This window comes from Fopius arisanus, unplaced genomic scaffold, assembly GCF_000806365.1.
Source record: "Fopius arisanus strain USDA-PBARC FA_bdor unplaced genomic scaffold, ASM80636v1 scaffold00010, whole genome shotgun sequence".
NCBI lineage: Eukaryota > Metazoa > Arthropoda > Insecta > Hymenoptera > Braconidae > Fopius > Fopius arisanus.
In genome coordinates this window covers 1,205,873-1,218,429 of record NW_011887749.1, presented here as the reverse complement: position 1 = coordinate 1,218,429, position 12,557 = coordinate 1,205,873, and the positions used below count along the sequence as shown (strand labels likewise).

The following is a 12,557-nucleotide window of genomic DNA, read 5'->3' as shown; positions in this document are numbered from 1 at the left end:
TGAAATTCCTTGAATTTTCCATATTAGACCGTGAAAACAAAAGGGACATATTTATTTTGTTTAATAAAATGAAAGCTTCCGGCTGAAGAAAAATGGTGACACTTTTTTAAATAAATAGTTAAATGATAATATTAACACAAAATATAACAAGAAAATGCATTTGTTTCATTGATTTCCTAATTAGGAAGGCAAATTTTTAGTTAAGACACTTAAGACGACTGTTTCTTGCAATATATTATTTAAAATTGATAATTCCTGGATTCCTGCTCGTTTTTTTCGAATGAATAGATTATACTGGAAATATTCAATGGAATAATCCATATCCATGGGTTTCTTCCCATTGAATATTTTTTTAAGATATACCCCTTTATTCATATTGATAACACCTTTAAATATGAATGGACAAGATACTATTCTCTCAAATATTATGGAAAGGGACTATTATGTCGGGAAAATAAGAAACAAGATATTATCAACATGTTATTAATGTTATTGAAATTTTCTGGATATAATTATAATATTATATTGCAATATTATATTCGGTATACACGCATTCCTGAAATGTGAGGCTTTCTTGTTATTAAAAGATGGAAGTAAATACGCAAATTATTATTTTCTTAATTATTTGTGATATATATTGTGTATAATGAGATTTTTTTCTATATTTCCTATTATATTTCATTCGTATATTCGATTTCCTGTTCTCCAGGCGATCCGTACGATATCCAGTGATTTTAATGATAAATTTTTACAAATTTGGGCAATTTTTAACAACAAAATGACCAAAAACCAATGAAAATGAAATGAAATAAACCCTGATGACAGTTGAATTCATAATTATTACAATGTTAATATTTTTTTGCGTTATTTTGTCGCATAATAATATGGATTTGTAATACTTCAGGGTGCAATCGTCAATATTAATTCCCGATTTATTTTCCGGTGAGAACAGTAACTGCGGACAGCAGTGGAATACCTAGACTATATTAGAATAATATTTAAAAATTTCAGTGAAAAACGAATCAAACGATTCAATTAATGCAAACGGCTGAAATCAGAACGAATGCAATAAGACGAAAATGAGGATAGAATAAGAAGGTGTGAGCGTAAAAGGAAGGAGTCCTATAAAATCGTGTCGGTTACTTTCCTTCAGTTTACTCGAGTGCGCAATGGAAGTTAAAGCAACTACACCGGTCCTCATATTTGTTTTGTTTACTGTTGTGACAATAGCAAGAGATACCGAATGTTATACATGGCCAAGGAGGAATACATACATGACAAGATGGGATAAAGTGAATTTGGATGAAATTCTCCAGAATAAGAGACTCCTTCACCATTACTTCAGATGTCTCATGGGAAAGGGACCTTGTCCACCTGATGGACAGGAGCTCAAAAGTAAGTGTAATGGTTATTAAACATTTGAATATTTCTTGCTTCCCCCAACGTTTGTCTCTGCCCTTATTCAGAATATTATTAACAGAATAAAATAAACTGCAGTCTGGCATTACATGAGAGGAAAAAAACAGTTCAATTCGTTCAGAAATCGGTATTAATTGGTACTTTTGTAATATTACTGTCAGATTATATCAATTATATTATATTATATTTTGCTTTATTTAGATCACTAATATAATAAATCAAATGATTACTTTATATCGATTATCGTACACTATTTATAATTGTTAGAATTTGTTTTAGTAATGCGAAATTACGATTTTGCCGAACACTCATATACAAATCATTCTTTGGAATGATAATTTTGAGTTCTGAATTATCCAGCGAGGATTTACGCTTGGTGGGAGGTGTCACTCAAGGTCATAATACTAGTTTATTTATTACAGAATTTTCAGCAAGTTGCTTTCACTTCAATACATAAATTATGATAGTTATTTGGAATGCCCATTTTCTAAATAATTTATTATTAATATTGTTGTGACTCTTATTGAAATTTTTAGATAATATTCAAACAAAAAATACAGTATTGAAACAACAATTATTTTTAATCATTTAAAAGTGGTTAATTTTTCAAGAGAAATTCCATTTCGTTTAAATTCAAAAATTGAATTTCTAATTTTTGTGGAAGTAACTGATTTCGTTAAAAAAGCAATTTTTTGTTCTCAATTCCTGTTCCTGGATTGTTTAATGCCAAGGAAATTCCGTAAAAACATTTTCAATAAATTGAGTTATATGAAAACGTTAGGAGGTGTTAATATGCATTACATGACTTTTTCAATCCATAAAAAATTTAATTGTACACTTCTTCGTCTTACACACAAATCCTGCAACTAAAAAATTGATTAATCCGCAGATTAACATTTTTTTTTTGTCTTTTTCAGGAGTTCTACCGGAAGCATTGGAAACAGCTTGTGCTAAATGCTCAAAGAGCCAGAAAGAAGGTGCAATATATGTAATAAAATATTTGAGGTAAACCTTCGCTATTTGTATTTTCTGCAATCCTTTGTCTCTTCATTCATTCTTTCGTGCGTAATCCAATCAATTATAGACATATCATTGGAAATAAATGGATAGAGGTGAAGTGAGGTGAATGACAATTCACGATAGACCGGAAATTGTTCCGTTCATCGTGAATTGTTCCGTTCATCGTGAATTGCATAACTGAAAAAGATATGGAAAGATAGATTCGGATTTTCCATCGATTTGATTTTATTCAGCACAAATATTATCACTTGCTCGTTTTTTTTTCTTTTTTCTAGGGAATATATGCCGAAGAAACTCGAGATACTTGCGAATAAATACGACCCAGATGGAAAATATCGTCGACGTTACTATCATTCCGCATCCGTGGATAACAATACCACGTGATATTTGCATCAAGACTTTCTTTTTCGTATTGTGTATTCCGTCGTTGTCGCTTCTTCATTCCTTCTGTTTATTATGATTTCACATTCGGTACTTTTATTTTTCCCTATTTTTATAGTTATTTGTTGAGTTTTGTATTTTTATTATTTAATTATTTAATACACAGTTTTATAATTCAATTTTACCCACGAGTTTTCAGTTATTTATCTCAATATTCATTATCGTATATTATTTCTTATTTATGGAATCTGATTACAAGTTCCATCGAGTCATTGGTTAATGTACGATGAGAGAAATTCTCTCGGATAAGTAAAAAGTAAGACTAGTTTTTAAAATAAAATTTATGGGGAATCGATTTGAAAATTTCGTATTATCACGAGAAAAATTCACTGAGGAATTTTCTTAATTATTCATAAATTCCCAGAGACCTGTGAACAATAATTGTAATTGAAAATGACTTATTAAATTAGGGAGTTATTGCTGATACTTTCCCATTCTTTACGTGTTTTGCAAATTTCTGGAAAACCATGGATCAGATCGACAGATGTGGTTTATCATTATTCAATGACTCATTATTTTTCATGATCGTACGTCCATTTTTCTAAATTTTAGTCAAGTTTTGTTAGTTTTTGCAAAAGTTTAACAAGAAAGTACAGGAAAATTCTTTCACGGCTTTAGAACATCGTGAGACATTGAATAATAATCAAACATGAAAATATTATTATTTATTTTATTATAATTTTTTATAGTTAATTGTTAGGAATTTTTAAGGGATCGACATATTTTTTCTCATCAATTTTATCAACCATTTCTCAGAAATTTGTTAAAATATTGAGGGATGAGAAAATATGGGCAAAAAATTCTTAAATATGAAGTTATTAAATTGTTCTCATACCTTCGACTCTATTTATTAAAAGAAAAAATGCAGTATTCCTCTAGAAATTTTTCGTCATCCTGTAATTTATCCCCAACGGTAAATCCCTCCAGAGAAATCTATCCCTGGAAATATGAATGGGAGAAAGCAAGACCCGGGTGAAAGTTGGGGTGAAAGCTGCACCACCCCCGGAGCTTTTGGACTTGCGTGATGCACGCGGAGCAAAAGGAAAGTCCGAATACAGAGCTTTCTCCAAATAACATACAATTCCTTCTAATCCTATGCTTTCTCCCTAATTTGCCCTTTATTATTTATATGCGCACAGCCGCGGAATTTTCACCTGAAGCATTTCAGGGGCCAGTGAAATAGAGCCATTACCAGACGCTTTGTCCCGTGGAGAAATGGATACATTCAGAGTTTTTCTGCTAATGTTGTTGTTCTTTCATTCAGTCACTACAGACGAACATTTGGAAGCATTCATCAGAGAATTCTACGAATCAGTTAATGTCCACCAAATCGTAGTTTTTGGATGTTGGAATGATGCTGGTATGTTGGTTACGAATGTATTAGTGTTATATTCCATTTCTTTTTCTGTTTCATTCTTACGTTTTATTAGTTGTCAGTTCTTTTTGGATATATTCCTAAGTCGTGGTGTTTGTTTAATATTTATCTTATTGCAGCTATGTGCGAATATTCCATTGAAATATTTGGTTTATTCTGGAAATATATTATAGAAATCGATTGATATATTTTTAATTGCAACGAAATTTGAATGAAACTCGATTGACTTTTAGGTGCGCTACAATTATCGAAAAATATTATGAGACATGACACAGCTGTTTCATTTAATTCGATAACTCCAAATATGAATCTGGAGGTAATTCTCAAGGTGAATTATTATCGTATCGGAGTCATGCTAGATTTAGATTGTCCTCTCAGTGATGTCGTCCTACATCAGGTACAATGTTTCTTTTTAAATCGCAATAGTTGATTATTGCCATAATTATATAAACGCACTTGCATCGTATTATCATTTTCCATTTAGCACAACTAACGAAGTCAATGAAATTACGTGTAAATATTAATTGAAAGTGAGTTGATTTTCTAAGATGTTAGACTCCAAAAGAAATTTCAAATTCTTAACCCTGTGTAACATATTCTTAAAAATTGGTAATATTATATTTATAATAATTTTATGAATTATAATTTTCCATTTAAAATAGTTCTCTACTTGATATTTATCGGTCATTATCATACATTAATTTATTAATGGTGATGATAATTTATGGCAATCGCTTCATAAATAATTTTTTCCAGTTCTCGAATCAATTGGTTTTTAATGAGTCGTATATATGGCTTTTGCTCACAACCGGTCCATCAGTTCCGAGCAATCGATTGGAGCATCTTCCACTATCGATAGACGTCGAAATGACTGCTGGAATACGTAACAATAACGAATTTATTCTCTATGATATTTGGAATCCAAGCTATCGTCACAACGGATTATTTCACGTAATCCCCAAAGGCCGCTGGAATTTTAGAGATGGACTGATCAATGAATTAATTCAGTACAAGTACACGCGCCGCAATTTCAATCAGATGTCTCTGAATTTTTCGATAACCGTGAGTATTTTTCCCAACATTATCACTGATTTTCACTGAAAGAGATCACTGAACGGTCATCGAGGGTTCTGTCATCATCTCCAATATCTCTCACTAAGTTAAGCGATGCAAAATAGTCCTAATCGCACTAGAGTAGCGCTCCCTCCAACCAGAGAGTAAGCTCTATTGCAGCCCTAAATTGTGCTACCTAAGTAGCCGGAGAGACCCAAGGATGACAGCCTTCTGCATCTGCCCAGACAATATTACAGTATTTCGCCTAGAGACTGTAATGACAATAACTTGTGAAATTATTATTATTGTCATTATTATTATGATTATTATTTCGATTTTTCTAATATCTAATATATTCGTTTAGTGAAAAATAAACTCAACCTATATTGATAGGGTTTTTTTACTACAAAATTTCAATGGGATTTTATTAATTTTTCTATTAGTTTCCATTGGGTATATAAATATTAATCGGGTAAACAATAATCATACCTTCAAAAACGAAACAAATCCGAAAGCCAAAAAATTAACACTTGCTGCAATATTTTTTTATATCAGCTGAGGCATCAGCCACTTCCGGATCTAGAGACTTACATCACAACCCCCATAAATCCACAGCTGGATTCGATGCATCGTTACCATTATGCGCTTGTGTTAATATTAAAGGATATCTTCAATTTTACGTGAGTACAATAAACCAATTTATTCATCAAAAATTCATTCCAATACTGACTAAATCGCTCCACTTCTCTCTTACTTTACATCATAAAGTGTGAATAATCATTTACGCCTTCCACAAATGCTGTACACCATTTATAACATCATTTTCCGAATGCTATTAATTGATAATTAATGATTTGGCTCAATTGGTAGCAATCAACGTTTCACCAATTGCTTCTAATAATCAATGAAACATGCTCCGTACGTGTGATTTTATTTCAATTTAACATGAATTGGGTCAATTACTGCCTAATAGAGCCACTTAATGACTCATTAGAAGATTTTTTTTCGTATTCATTGATCTCCCCTGGGGAGTGATGGACTCCGATTAACGTGTGTAATTAATCCCAAAGCATAAATTTGCATCGGGCCAGTTCCTGGGGCTACATGAGACCAGACAAGACCTTCGACGGAATTCTCGGGGACATGGCGAAGAAGATAGTTGATATCAGTGCATCACCATTTCGATACAGACCCGAGCGATATGATGTCGCCGAGTTCACGGTTCAAACACTGCTTGTGAGATCATTCTTCATCTTTCGACACCCCAGCAGCGCTTCTCTCCGGAATAATTTTTTGAAACCCTTTGCCAATGAACTTTGGTGGATGATACTCGTGGTGAGCATCGTCTACTGGATTTCTCTGTTGATTACCATCAGGATTCAAAAACACTACGCCAAATCCAATTCTTTGGTGGTACCAGCATCTGAGGCAACTCTCACTACAGTCGCAGCTCTTTCTCAGCAAGGTGAGACCTTCAATACAAATAACATGATAATTACATTTCTCTACAAATTTATCTATTTTCTATTAAAAAAAAAAAACAAAAATCAATCTGTCTGAATTAGAATGTCGGAATAAGAAAAAGCGGTATATTATTTTTTTCTTGACATTAAATACTGAAACTAATACTAGAAAAAATTAAGTTTCTATTATTTTATGTTCTGTTTTTAATTCGTTTATTTTCGTTTGGATAATTTTCAGGAGTTGCCGACGATCCACAAATAATTTCTGGGCGGATTGTCTTTCTGTCTCTCTTCATTTGGGGTCTTCTGTTATTTCAATTTTATTCAGCGAGTATTGTTGGGTCACTTCTCACAACTCCTCCGCATACAATCACAACAGTTAAAAATTTGACTGATAGTGACATGGACGTTGGGGCGGAAGATGTTGCATGGGCTCCTGACATGTTCAGGGTATATTTCCTTCGAGTTATGATAGCATTTGGAAGAATTCGGAATCGATTTTGATATTCTCTTTTAATTGTCGCAGACAACCCCCATTGCAGAAGAAAAAGAACTGTACTTGAAGAAAATCAAGCCCCACGAGAACACACCGAAGAACAAATTCGTTCCTCTTTTAGAAGGCATGGGGAAAGTGAAGAAGGGAGGATTTGCGTTTTATACTGAATCCGCACCAGCTTACAAATTAATCAAGGTATCAATATTTTTTAGGATTATTACCATAATGATTTCATAAAAACCTGCGAAACACTGCTGGTTCAGAATAAATCCGTTATTTTATATTGCAAAAAATTTTCAATTTTCAAGAAAATGGTTAACAATTTTCAATGCTGGCTATCTCTCGATAGAAAAATTATATAAAAAACAAGAAAACCGCTCACCTGCGGAATAAAAAGGGCTATTCGAGAATGTTTACCTTTTATTTTGACGAGATCGTCTGCGTGTGCTCCGCACGTACATTCGTTTCCCTTACGGCCATTCGCGATATTTCCAGATTGATTTCCCTTCTCTTTTTTATATTAGAAACTGTCTCACACATTACAACACATTTCAATTGTAGTAACACAGCGCTGACTCCCGATTTCTTCATAATTGTATTGTTCCATATCGATCCATCATTGCATTATTCTATAACATCAACTTGATAATCTGGGCTTTAAAACGTGTTTTTGAATTTTATGAGAAATTGTTGCTTGTCAATAGTGTCAATGTAAGGAACTGGAAATGTATACGATTAATTGGTTAATAATTGCGATAAAAATACTCGGTTCATCGCTGGAGCCATTGAAAAAAAAGGATAATAGCTTAATTACTGTCTATTTACGTCCTGTCATTAATGTTGCTTAATTGGTTGTCTCCAGGATACCTTTCACGAAGACGAAATATGTGAACTCCAGGAAATTCAATCACATCCCGCACGGGAAGTTACAATGGTGACAGCCAAGCATTCGCCATTTACAAAACTCATAATCTACGGGTAGGTCTTTAACCCATTCTTTAATTGCCCGATCTACCATGATTATAATGCACTCGATGTCATCATATGTAGTTTGAACGTGCAATTATAAATTTATTAAATATCTGTCAAAAATGGGAGTGAAGAGAATCGTAATACAACTCTTTCAAGCATCCGAAGTGAGGAGTTTAATAAAAATTAAAAAATAGACAAACAGCTATGTATAAGGCCTGTCGAGAATTGTCCTGAAAAATTAAATTTATTCTCCAATTAATAATAAAACTAGCATGAATCAAGAATAAAATTGAGTCGGACTGAATTATATGAAAAATAACTTGAGGGACAACCAGATCATATTATGATCTTTGTGATCTTGTTGAACTTGATGATCATGATCTTAAGTGGAAAAAAATAGCCTTTCGTAATATTATTCATAACATAACTTACAGTTCACAGAATATTTTTAAAAAAATGACCAAAAAATCCTTCTCTTCTTCGATTAATTTCAGACTAAGAAAAATCATTCAACATGGCTTAGCTGCTCACACCTTAGAGATCTGGTATGCGTCCCGTCCTCGATGCCCCGAGACCCACAACTCTAAACCAACAGCTGTCAAGTTCGAACAATTTGTCCCGGCAATTTTCCTTCTTCTCATGGGAATCACCGCCTCGATCTTCATACTGGGCATAGAGTATTTGTATTTTTATCAGACTGAAAGGCTTGACAACTCCCAGGAAGAATATTCCGCTCAAGCGACTAAAACTAATCCAACACCTGAGCCCTGCACAGAAGATTATTAATAGTGTTGATAGAATTTATAGTGCAATCGGTACAGTAAAGTTATTCATGGTCATCATGGTCTACTTGTTTCATGTCATAATCGTCGTACCAAGTCTTTCGTTTACGGTAGATAAAATAGAAATGTCAAAGAAATATATTTACGGATTATTTCTGACGCGTTGTAGATAATATTCATTACTCAGACGATGGTCTCTCAATTTCTATCTCCAAATGGCTGAGCATGACTCTCATCAGTCAAGGCACTGGAAATGCTGACACGTCTAGATGATTGATGAATATGCACTTCCAACAATCAGTGAATTTTAACTCATTCATTGTACTTTCGGCGAGTGAATGATAATCTTGCGACAGTTGCCAATAATCTGAAGATGCTACGTGAAACAATAAGTGACGGTTAAGTGGACATTAATGAATTCTCTTGAGATTGTTTCCGCATCATCTGCGGAATTGGACAATTCTTCATTTATCCACTGTTTTGACATCACTAGTTCTTATTTCCCTCAGCAAACACCGATGACAGATGAAATTCTACTGACATTAAAGTGGATGCGCGGGCAATCGAAAATCCCCCTCTCGATTTCTTACCGTAATCACAGGTGAGTGACTTTGAAATACAATTGTCCGCATATCATTCGCTTCGAACCCCTGGGATACACTAACATTCTATACAATTTGCATGGCAAATCAACTGAAAACCGCCAATTGCCGGGTTCAATGCGAGTGCGGGATTCTACAAATTATCGATTCAATATCAATTCTCCGTCTATTGTTGAAAGCTCTGAACCCTAAGGTGCATTACTGATGATGTCTTAAAAATTCCCGATAATCAATGAATTATAGCTTTTTCAGGAATGATCCCCTGTATTGTTTTTTATTTAGAATTGGAGATGAAAATGATTCTCAACTTTTTACGTTTCATGATGATTGTTTGAAAATTATTGGAGGGTCAACCAGGTGAAGAATAAAATATCTATTCTATTGAAAAATGCTGGGGATATTCTCCATTATTCCTCATTTTCTTCCAGTTCTTAATCGATAGAATAAATGCGCTCTTAAAAATAATCAAATCCGTAAATGATTAAAAAACTGCATTTATGTTCCGTGTGATACGTTCCAGAGACAAATTTTCTCTTTATTGATTCTCGTATAATCTCACTAAATGATTAATGGATGCGGCTTTTTTAACGTCTGGTGACATTCTCGCAACAGATTCTATTCATTGGAATCTATTTAGCCTTCCTCTCCTTGATTCTTTCATGAATAATTTTCTCTTTGAGACACTAACCGATATGATAAATACACTTTTAACAGTCATGAAAGCCGTAGATAATTAAAAAATTCCATTTATTTTTCCAATTCATAATTCGCTCTTCATTTATTCCCGGGGGAACTGACTAAATGATGAATGGATACAGCAAATTGAATCTCTGGTGACATCGCATCAATAGATTCTATTCATAAAAATCCGTTTAGACTAGAAATCTAAGCGTGAAGCGCATTAAAAGTGACAATGTCACACTAATAAAACTTCTTTCGTCAAATATATTTACCGTTCACTTCCAGAAGACAGGCAGATATATCATTTTTATTTTTAACAAAATTTGTTGCTTCTCGCGTGAACTTACAACTGGCCATGTACAGCTATATCCAGGAATTTATATGTACATAATGATTAATATGATGCCAAATATATTTTCTTGTGGTTAGTAAATATACTTGAGAAAATAATTTTTTATTTTCATGGCAATGTCTCCTTTGCATTTCAATGAGAAATTCATTTGCTAAGAATTATCTGGCATGCGTTTCAATGCGGAAGGAATATTTATCGAGTGTTTAGAGGTAAACACACTGATGATAGGTAACATCACCCGTTACAGCAGCTGCACTGAAGTTGATTGAGTCGTGTGGTTTCCAATGACAGGTTGCTAGTAAACATACAATGCTTAATAACCCCCTTTGTATTGATGCCTCACATCATCCTAGGTCCGTTATTAGGCAACTCCATTGACTATCGATTCAAATGGAGCTCTAGGGCTTGGACTTAGACTCCCACAGTTTGAAATTACAGATGGAATGGGTGAGAACTTTACATTTCAAATTGTGAAGGAGATAAGTCCATGATGAAACTCATGGTGATTTTGATTCTGCTTCATTCAGTAAATTGTGATGAAATCTTGGAGCAATTTACTAGAGATTACTATCGGGCGAATAATGTTCGTCAGATCACTGTTTTTGCCTGCTGGAATGACTTTGGTGAGGAGTCATTACCCGTATGTATTGATCATTAATTATATTCTTTTCACAGATGCTTTCCATTTCACGAGGAATGTCATGCAACTCGACATGACCGTTTCATTCATTCCAATCCCATCTACAATGGATTTGATCAAAATTTTGCAAGTAAATTATTTTCATGTTGGAGTCATGTTAGATCTGGATTGTTCGGACAGTGGAACTGTGCTGGAAGAGGTGAGGAAATTAATGGGTTTATGTTTAAACAATTTGAATCGAGAAAATTCCAGACATAAATAATTTCATACACAAACGACTTCAATGAATAACCACAACAAAAATAATAACTTCAAATGGATCACAATTTCAAATATAGATTACCGTTGTTCCCCCCACTATACACTACCTTACATGCATTATATATATAGCTACAGGAATGTCAGTAATATAAATTATTTATAAATGAAAGTGATTTTTGTGTGCTGAGATTATTTCATGAATGATCGTGGGAATTTTGTGAATTAATACGATAAACAAAAACAATATAGAGAACCGGTAATTATATTGTGGGGAGTAATTTTAAATGATAGAAGTTATTTAGTTTTTTATTGTAAAGTTCACTTGATTAAATTATTCTGACGTAATTAGTTTGAAAGATATTTAGATATGCTCACAAATAAATAAGTTACTATTTTTTCTGATATCAATTTTTTATGATTTCTTCTGGCCGTGACAAGTAGTTTTCAAGGAAATTGACGTTCAATGAAACCTATCTCTGGCTGCTCTTTACTGGGGCTTCAGCCCCACCCAATGACAGATTGAGACATCTTCCTCTGTCAGTGGATACAGAGATGACAGTTGCGAATCGAGAGAAAGATAAATTCGTCCTCTACGACGTTTATAATCCGAGCTATCGTCACAATGGTGCCTACAACATCACCTACAAGGGCCAATGGATCTTCAAAATTGGTTTGAATGATGTCTTGACACAATATAAATACAAACGCCGTGGAAATTTTCAGTTGCTGCCATTGAATTTTTCAATTGTTGTATGTACTACTTTTTATTACGATGACAATCAGCGAATGACACTGATTTAATTGATCTCTTGTTGTCAGCACAGTTGACAAATCCACCTAAACCTGATTTCGAAACCTATATAACGACTCCGATAAACCGACAGCTTGACACAATGAGTCGTTACCATTACTCCTTGGTATTGTTGCTGAGAGATATTTTCAACTTCACGTGAGTTCTTTTTCAACAATTCAATACAGAAACATTCGAAGGGAAAACGGT

At 33.6% G+C, this 12,557-nt stretch overlaps 2 protein-coding genes across 2 annotated transcripts in view; both read left to right on the top strand.

The window, feature by feature from the left end:
* Window positions 1-1,138: 1,138 nt before the first annotated feature.
* On the top strand, window positions 1,139-3,703 carry LOC105262662 (ejaculatory bulb-specific protein 3). Its single transcript, XM_011298360.1, has 3 exons — window positions 1,139-1,395; window positions 2,337-2,424; window positions 2,715-3,703. Exons 1-3 carry the CDS (start codon window positions 1,170-1,172, stop codon window positions 2,821-2,823), a joined length of 423 nt encoding a protein of 140 aa, XP_011296662.1. The 5' UTR covers window positions 1,139-1,169; the 3' UTR covers window positions 2,824-3,703.
* A 341-nt stretch (window positions 3,704-4,044) lies between these two features.
* Window positions 4,045-12,557, top strand: part of LOC105262719 (uncharacterized) — a gene marked incomplete in the record, with an annotated part of 11,473 nt that continues 2,960 nt past the window's right edge. Inside the window, 14 exon segments of the mRNA XM_011298440.1 lie at window positions 4,045-4,240; window positions 4,489-4,652; window positions 5,012-5,317; window positions 5,864-5,988; window positions 6,379-6,773; window positions 7,010-7,221; window positions 7,298-7,462; window positions 8,130-8,245; window positions 8,734-9,022; window positions 10,948-10,954; window positions 11,109-11,279; window positions 11,332-11,495; window positions 11,999-12,307; window positions 12,382-12,506. Coding sequence (XP_011296742.1) covers window positions 4,096-4,240; window positions 4,489-4,652; window positions 5,012-5,317; window positions 5,864-5,988; window positions 6,379-6,773; window positions 7,010-7,221; window positions 7,298-7,462; window positions 8,130-8,245; window positions 8,734-9,022; window positions 10,948-10,954; window positions 11,109-11,279; window positions 11,332-11,495; window positions 11,999-12,307; window positions 12,382-12,506 — 2,693 coding nt within the window.